This window comes from Thermobia domestica, chromosome 10, assembly GCF_964235325.1.
Source record: "Thermobia domestica chromosome 10, izTheDome1.hap1.1, whole genome shotgun sequence".
Lineage (NCBI taxonomy): Eukaryota > Metazoa > Arthropoda > Insecta > Zygentoma > Lepismatidae > Thermobia > Thermobia domestica.
The window spans coordinates 89,615,859-89,624,893 of record NC_137463.1 but is presented as its reverse complement, the minus strand read 5'-3'; the positions used below and the strand labels follow the sequence as shown (position 1 = coordinate 89,624,893).

The following is a 9,035-nucleotide window of genomic DNA, read 5'->3' as shown; positions in this document are numbered from 1 at the left end:
AATTTACGCAGATAAACTATGGCGAAAGTACATGTGTCTAATGTAGTTGTGTTAGATAATCCGTCACCATTTTTTAATCCCTTTCAGTTTGAAATTACTTTTGAGTGCATTGAAGATTTGCAAGAGGATTTAGAGTGGAAAATTATATATGTTGGGTCGGCCGAAAGTGAAGATTATGACCAAATTCTTGATACAGTGTATGTTGGACCTGTTCCAGAAGGACGTCACATGTTTGTATTTCAAGCAGATCCCCCAGATCCTTCCAAAATCCCAGTTGCGGATGCCGTAGGTGTCACTGTTGTACTGCTTACATGTTCATATCGAAGCCAAGAGTTTATTCGTGTGGGGTATTACGTAAACAATGATTATGTTGATTCTGAACTGCGTGAGAACCCACCCGCTATTCCCCAGTTTGATAAACTCCAAAGAAATATTTTGGCAACTAGTCCCAGAGTGACAAGGTTTAAAATTGATTGGGATGATGTGAAAAATTCTGATACATCGTCTGGTAAAGGTGGAATAGATTCAAATCAAATGCAGTTTGATCATGGCACTCATAGCATGGATGCGCCCTTGAAGGCTAATGTAACCAGCGACAGCAATATAAGTATGGAATTGTAGTGATAAATCCAGTATAGCATATGTAATAGGGTATTAGAAATGTCTGAAGACAGGGAGGACTTAGTCTTACCTCCAAAACCTGAAGAGCCACTTTCTTCAGATTGTTGTGGCTCAGGATGCAATCCTTGTGTATACGATATCTATGAAAACGAAATGGCTGAATGGAGAAAATTGTGCAATGATATTAAAAGTGGTAAAAAGAGTGCTTCTGCTTCGTCAGAATCGCATGCAGTGTCACAAATAGAATATAAATCGTTCGTATTAATTGATATTAAAAAGGTTAGTGGCGATACAAATATTTATAGGTTCGAAGTTCCTGGCAACTTGCGTGTTGGTTGTGATGTAGGACAACATTTAATAATGAAAGGAATTTTACGTGATGGAAAAATTACCCGACAGTACACACCTATTACAGACTTAGATGCCGAAGGTTTCTTTGATGTTATAATTAAGTTATATAAAGATGGAAAGATGTCACAATATATTAGAAATCTACAAGTAGGAGATAGTGTTGAATGGAGAGGACCTTTTGGATCTTTTACATATAAACCAAACTCTTACCGAATGGTGTTGATGCTAGCAGCAGGGACTGGCATAGCGCCAATGTATTCGGTTATACAAAAAATAATAAATAATGAAGATGATGAAACTTTTGTTCGCCTTTTGTATTCATGTAAATATTATGATGATATTTTGTTAAGAGAGAAACTTAGTGATTTTTCAAGTTTCTGGAATTTCAGAATGAAATATTTTTTGTCAAGAGGAGAGTCTGAATCACAAGCCAAATATAACGAAATAATTGTAAAAGGTCGAATAAAGAAAGAGCATATAGAAAAGGAATTGGAAAATATGCCTGTCGATAAAACATTCGTGCTTATTTGTGGCACAAAGTCATTTAATAAGGACATGCTTAATTATGCAATACAGTCTGGAATACCATCTTCAAATTGCTTTAACTTCTAAATAAGTATATGTGCAGTACAACTAATTGATGCGGTTGCAGTATAATAATTGCCTCATAGACCAAGTACAAATGTATATTGATAGTTGGTAAGTGTAATGTACGGAACATCTGCAATATTGGAACATAATGTAATCACGTCATTATAAATTGTCCGCCGTTAAAATTTTTTTCAACTAACTTTGACGTCCTTAATGAAATTGAAGAGCTTTTGCATATCGTATGTGGACAATAGAAGTTAAATTGAAAAATGTCAATATAAGTGACATAGTGATGGGAGGTAATCAAATAATTTTTCTCTTCTGTATCAATTAGTTTCAGTTTTATAGTTATTCACTTGTAATTATTCCATTTGTATCATTTCCGAAAGTCTGCATTAAAATAAATAAATAAATCTATTCTTTTAATAATAATAATAATAATAATAAAATAGTAACCAAATGTGTCTATTTCGTTTTAGAAATAGTTGCTTACTAAGAACTGATTATCAGTGTGAAAGAAGAAAGATGTTAAAACTGGTCTCAACAATTTCGAGAAAATTACAGTTTATGTTATTTATCATACTAGATGGGAAAGCTGTTAAATTTTCGATATTCATATCACACGGCTATGGTTTTAAAAAAAAAAGTCAACAGCTAGACGAAACATCGTTGTTGTGGAAAAAAAAAATATTGAAACTTCGTCAGGTCTGCCCTTTTCCTCTGTTGTAAACCTCTAGGTATTCTAATATTTTTTTTCTAAACAGTTGACGGAAGAAAACAAATACCAAAAAAAAGTGCTTTGATAATAATAATATATACAAGGTATAATGTCACATATAAGTTATACAACGTAGTTCTATGATTTTTCTTAAATTACAACAAAAGCACTGCATAGTTTTTAGGTCTTCCGTTAGATACAATAAACCAAAAGCTGGTGGGAAATAAACGCTGTCAAGCTTTAAATCCTGTTTACAATAAAGAAGACTGAAAATTATCTGTGTAAAGGTCTTCGACCTAATCTAATAAATATCGTAGAATGAAATTTCCCCTTTGCTAGTGAATCGCAAACTTTTTATTTTCATTCATAAAGAAAACAGATGTGTATTTAAAAGTACGACTTTAAAAATACGACTCTTGGACTACGCTATAAACAGTCTTTCATGGTAAACAAAAAATTTAATGCTTTGCGCAGAAGCTTGAAGCAGCATAAATCCAATTGATCGTTAAATAAGTGTACTTACATCAGGGTTGGCAAAAACCGTGGTTTTTATTTAAAAAACCAAAAAACCCGTTTTTTTGTTTCAAACTTTTTTTTGTTTGTTTGTTTAAACCAGGTTTTTTTGGTTTAAATAAGTTGCTATATGTATTTATATCACACACGGACAGAAATAAGTTTGTTTCACCTTGGTGTTATTATGCAACAACCGAGTTATGCTGGAAGGGGTCACATAAACTTAAAGCGGAGTCCAAACCGTTTCTCGACTTACATCCGAAGCAAATTGTTCTCCATTTGAACTCGAAACCGGAACTAACTGGCCACAAATGCGATACGTCTGCCGACTCACTCACGAAGGACTCCTGATAAAAAAAAAAATACGTTGTACTGATCTTTACATACTTGTTAATATAATTGTCAAGAGTCATTTCAGAAGGACAAAAACATAAACAGTTGCACAAGTGAAACCATTATACAGAATTACATATGGACAATTTCAAAATACTGCAGAGTACAGAAGAACTAATTAAGTCCAAGTTAAAGAAATACAACCCAATTTGCGTATCAGTGAATAAAGATAAGAATTATTTAAGTCTACTTTGGCTCTGACCCATTTATACATAGATACCAAAGATACTTCTGATTTCAGTAAATGCCTCCCGTGGGGTTTTATGACTTCCTCCTCCCCCCAAAAAAAGTACGGTATTTCGATGTATTTTATCAATAGTAAACATTATTAAAACGAAACGTTTAGAATTTTTCTTTGATTGCAATTGCTAATAATAAACTATAAGCAAATCACAAAAGAAACATTCATAAACTTATTTAAATTTAAAAAGTTGCTTTTGTAGTGTAATCTTTTTGAGTAATGAATTTTTGAGAAATTTAGGTCTGAATATAATACGAATAATATGCGGGAGTGACACGCGATAACTCACAAATATGTGTTCATCAAGATTTTACGAACACTTACACTTTTACGAACATTTTTACAGCCTTGGTTTTAAACCTTGGTTTAAACCAGCCAACCCTGACTTACATGTGCAAATGAAAGTGTAATTTGATCTCGTAATACAGAAAATGTGTTAATATATTAATAAAAAATATTATAATTAAGTATATTAATAAAAGAAAAGTGCCATTCCACCTCAATGTTGATTATTATTATGAAGAGTATAACAGCCGTATACAAATTGTGATGATTGATTATCCAAAATACATATTGTATCTGTTCAAAATAAAATAATTATGACCAATCTCTTAATGATAGAACGTCCAACGTCCTTCCGGCGGGACGTAACGTCCTAAAAGTCCTAGCATGTTTATCTATAGGTTGAGTACTTGGTGTACTTCAGCAGGACAGAAAGTTCTCCTGGTGGACTCCTGGTGAACTCTAGTGTTAGCGCAGAAAAAAATCATGTTGGTACGACTGGCAGGTCGGAGGCTCTGTACAAAAATCCTTCCGGAAAGACGTAGGCTTGTACGTTCTATCATTAATAGTCGATTCTTAGTAAAAACTGTTTACTTTTTATATTATTACTGGAGCATGTATCTAATGTGTTCATGGATTGTTGAACATACATCTTCCACACAATGTGTAATCAGGAGTGAACGTCGAAAGTTGTCTGAAAGTACGAGTATCCTTAAAATAACCAAATAAGAGGCCAGAAAAATGCTGTGTTTACGTGTGCCTGTAGAGGTACTAATTGTAAGAACATCAATAAAATCGAATCCATTTATGTTGTTGGTCCCTGAAATCTGCCATAAGAACTTTGTACAAATGTAGCATTCTAATGATAAGAGTAACAACATATGTAATCATTTGATCATAAATCTACAACCAGAGATGTTACTTATCGCTAATTAGGTAGCATTATGGACAAAAATCATTGACTCATACAATAGTTACACTTCTGTGGAAGTCAGTCTGCAAAGTGAATGGCTGTATATAAATGCTAGTTTAGATAGAGCTTAACATCGATTTATTAATGAAATAGAATGTTAAGTATTAGCGTATGTAAGTCGTGAGAGATATCAACGTTTACAGCCAAGTAATACATTAAAAGAAACTTATATTTCAGTGTTTTGTATTGTCATTATTTCGGCGAAGGAATGGTTGCATGTAGTGATATTGTGATACAAGCAATGTTGATTCTTATATTGTGAAACTGAAGACTGAATATTGGAAGGTTAGTGAGGTAATTATTGTAGAAACTGCAAAACATGACTTAGTTTTGGCATCTGTATCATTGTTTAATTATATCTATTTGTTTATATGTAGGCCGATTAAATATAAATGAGGACAAAGAATTTAACGCACATTGTTATTGTAGTAGTGGACTGTTGGTAGATGAATCTGAACTTGTTCACAACACACGATTGTTGAAGACCCAATTGTGTATGTTCCGTAAACAAATCGTGTCTATAAAGTCCAAGAACAGCGAACCTTGTTTTTCTTTATTGTATTATTAATTTAGTGAATAATTATCAATTGTTGAATCGTCACTCGCAGCATTGTCAAGACGCAAGTATAAAAGAAGGAATCAATGGGATGAATCGGAGTTACATTCGTAAGTAAAATGTGCTCGTTGTGACTTTTAATATTGTCTGAGTACTGAACGATTAACACTGCAACTAGAACCTCACCCCGCATTTCACACACACATTATATTACAAATTAAGGAGTGTCTCCCATACTTTGTTGACTTTGTTAGGTACAGGAGGTGATGTACAGGTTAGGTACAAGTTACGCAGCAGCACGCTCCAGTCGCCTTTACCCCCAGTTACTTATTTTACAAAAGTTGGAGAATCCCTGAGTCGCTTTGGAATGAAGGTTCAACGTTTCCGCTCCCACCGGCGATTGAACCTGGGCCATAAAGTTGGTAGGTACAGGTCTTATCGACTACACCGCCGCGTGTCTGTACAAAATGAATTACCGGAATATAATGAAACGATTAAAAAGTACACTATAAGCGCTTTCGCTAAATGTTTCGTCAGATGTGGAGGAAAAGAAATCTGAGGAAAACTGAAAAATTCAATAATAAAGTAGCAGTTGTTAAGTCCCCAGATGAGTGCCATGTTGAAATTTGGACGTTTATAGCTATTTCTCTCTTTCCCATAGCTATTTAGCGAAATAACCTGTATTATGTCGTGATGTTCTCATTATTTTTTGGTAATTCATTTTCTGTCCCTGTTTTAGGATTCCTTTGTTTCAGCTATATAAGTAGTTCACGTATTTTTCGGCTCTAAATGTAATTTTGTCACTGATGTCAATGTATGACTAGCTACACCTAGTAGCAACCTATTGTTGCTAGAACAACAAGCGTCAGAATACCGCTTCTCTGTTTGAAAGTTTCATTTTTATTTGATCGGCCTCCGTAGCTTTATATATATTTAAAAAAAAAAAAAAAATGATTACAGGACAAAACGTGGCGTATTCAATTTATATTTGAATATACATTTGAAGTACAAGACATTATGTCGGTAACTATGCTAAACTGAATAAGTATATTTCATTTGTCTTATAAATTCTTGTAAAGACAATATAATTTAATTTTTTATAAGGCGGAGCTTACTAGTTTAATTGTTAGATACTAACAAAAGAAAATATAAGAAGATACAGCTTTGGGACCGAGTGTATTCAGCTATAATTTATTAATATATTTATTCGTTTAAAAGTTTCGTTACAGACTTTTGCATTGATTCATGCCTATTAGAGTCTTCTTCTCCTTTCTTAATTCTTATACACATTGTATTTTCGTTGTAAATGCATGTCGTGGGCAATCCTCTGACTCATGCTTTTAAAATATACAGAAAAGTTTTAGTTTCGAGCGTCAACGATAAGTTTAATAGATACACGCACGCACATGATAGAAAAATTACTTATTTTTTCAATATGAATGACCACTATAAAGACAAAACATGTCTTTACTTTGGGAATATAAGGATCTTTTCTTAACAAGTGAAAAAACCATATGTTTATACTTTGGTAAAGACACTTCACTACTTTTGTATGCAACACAGAATTAATATAACTTTTTTGAGACAGGACAGAATAAAGCAAGATAATAGTTTCTTCTACATTTAAGAGACTAATTCTCATATACTAGAATGTTTTCATAAACATAGGAACATTTGTGTATCGTTAGAGCATATTTAAGTGTCAATTTTGTTTATAAAAGTTGACTATCGATTATTCTGTAAAATTACACTGGGTTTCTTTTCACACGCACAAATCTGTGAATGCTACTATTCGTTAACTTATGTACACTAAGAAAGTGAATGTGTTTGTTAATTTGGAGTTTAGCGTCCCGTTCAGCACGGAGGCTATATGAAATGTAGACTTACACCTTAACGTGGGGTTTGAACCACATGAGCTGCCACCGGGAATCAAACCCGGATCCGAGCGTTAATCATATAGCCACGAGGGAGTTTGAAAGTGTATGTATTGTGGTCTCAGATGTTTTACCTTAAGGGCTTTTTTTTTTTTTTCCAAATTAATTAACATTCATATAAAATAAGTTTCAGTTTCATCAATCAGCAGACAAAAACCATGATTCTGTTAAATGCTCTTTAAATTAAATATATACAGTTAAAAGTGATAGTTTCATCTTAGTGCTTTTTTATTTTTTTATATATATGGCAGAAATGAAATAATAATAGTATCTGTGTAATTTTCTAGAAAGTACGAAATACTACGTATTAACCTATCAATATTCTGCTATTCGTCTTCATTTTGTCCAGTTTGTCGACTAAGCCTGTGGGAAAGTGTTTTTAGTATTATTATTTGGTTTCTGCAATATTTTGAAAAATGTGATAACATGATTGGTAGGCTTGATGATTCACCGTTAACACATAAGAATTAAAACAGTTTTCAGAACTAAAAATAGTATGTAATATTTCAGATTTCGCTAAAGGTGATATTCTTTAAATAACGATCGGTTTTGTCATTTGCAAGCAGCCTATTGACCAATGGTAGAGGAATCAAGAGGATTTTCAAACTGTGATAAATTTCTCTTAATGAAATTGTTCTATTTGAAGTACTACATGGAAACCTGACTGGCTTGTATCGTTATATTAATGCAGTTTATAAACGTGTATATATATATTTGACAGATTGGACTTCCGTATGATGGTATAAAATAAAATAAGTACGGTAAAAAATTATTTATTGTAAAATGTAATCAACAGCAGAATTTTATCCTTTGTCATATATAACGCTAAGGATAATTAAGTAATTTCATATACGAACAATTGCTTGTAAAGAATTTTTCCTTGTATTTCCGTGTTTTATTTTAAGAGTGATCTGTAAACAATTGTGATAACTTAAGTGAAAGTACGAACTAAGGCTGTAATCATATTTTAAAAGAGGAAATAAAACAGCATTTTCTATTCAAAAATCTACATACACTGTTTTATTGATTCAAACTAACTTTTTATTTAGGGAAGTCCTGTAAGTGTAAGACATAACATGTATTCTCAGGTTTTAGTAATGCATAAAATAGATACTCTAGGACACTTTTTTAGGGCTGGCTTCAACGCAGCATTTCCTTCAACCCGAAATGTTATTGCAGTAAGTTCTACATTCAGTTCTGATCTTGTAATGTTTACATTGTGTATCAGTGACCCCAGGGGGGCGGGGGATGCAGCACTAATAATTAAAAATACACATGGTCTCCATCTTTAAGACAATAAATATACCAAATACTAGTATAGTAAATTGCAGAGATGAACACAAGTTCGAGATGATGAAGTGAGAAACAATGAGTAGACTCGCTGCAGTCACGATTGTTTATGAATGTCCAAAGAAACACACTATTTCAGAGATGCCAAAGGTATAATGAATGCCATTCGGACCTCTGTCCGTGCCATTTTGATTGCACCTTGCGCTGTAAGTAACAAATACTATTTAATACACGTCTTTACTTTTATGACAAAATTTAGTGCTATAATCAACTTAGCCAAATTCTTTGAATTTACATTTATAATTCATTAGTGGTCAAGAAGAAAATATTACATCATAAATCTTGCAATATTTCCACAACCCAAATAGTAGGCACGTATATACGCCATGATCGACCGTAGGTCAAATCGGCGTAAGAGAACTGTAGCAAGCGGACTATTTAATACGGAGGGTCGCCACTCAGTTTTTAGTAGCAGTAACGATGAGTGCTTAACAACGTTTGATGCGTGAACTGTTACTGTACGAGCTCGGGTTCGAACATAACGGGAAGATGGAGTAAACCATAGCACAGAA

General features: G+C 33.2%; 2 protein-coding genes across 2 annotated transcripts; both read left to right on the top strand.

Moving 5' to 3' along the window:
• The first annotated feature begins 18 nt into the window (after nucleotides 1–18).
• On the top strand, nucleotides 19–661 carry asf1 (histone chaperone asf1). The gene has a single exon (XM_081728227.1). The coding sequence runs from the start codon at nucleotides 19–21 to the stop codon at nucleotides 619–621; it is 603 nt and encodes a 200-aa protein (XP_081584353.1). The 3' UTR covers nucleotides 622–661.
• On the top strand, nucleotides 661–8,182 carry LOC145662548 (NADH-cytochrome b5 reductase-like). The gene has a single exon (XM_081728226.1). The coding sequence runs from the start codon at nucleotides 661–663 to the stop codon at nucleotides 1,582–1,584; it is 924 nt and encodes a 307-aa protein (XP_081584352.1). The 3' UTR covers nucleotides 1,585–8,182.
• Nucleotides 8,183–9,035: the final 853 nt, after the last annotated feature.

Bases quoted from the DNA above. Each gene is read 5' to 3' on its own strand.
- asf1 (XM_081728227.1), top strand. From the start codon at position 19: ATGGCGAAAGTACATGTGTCTAATGTAGTTGTGTTAGATAATCCGTCA.
- LOC145662548 (XM_081728226.1), top strand. From the start codon at position 661: ATGTCTGAAGACAGGGAGGACTTAGTCTTACCTCCAAAACCTGAAGAG.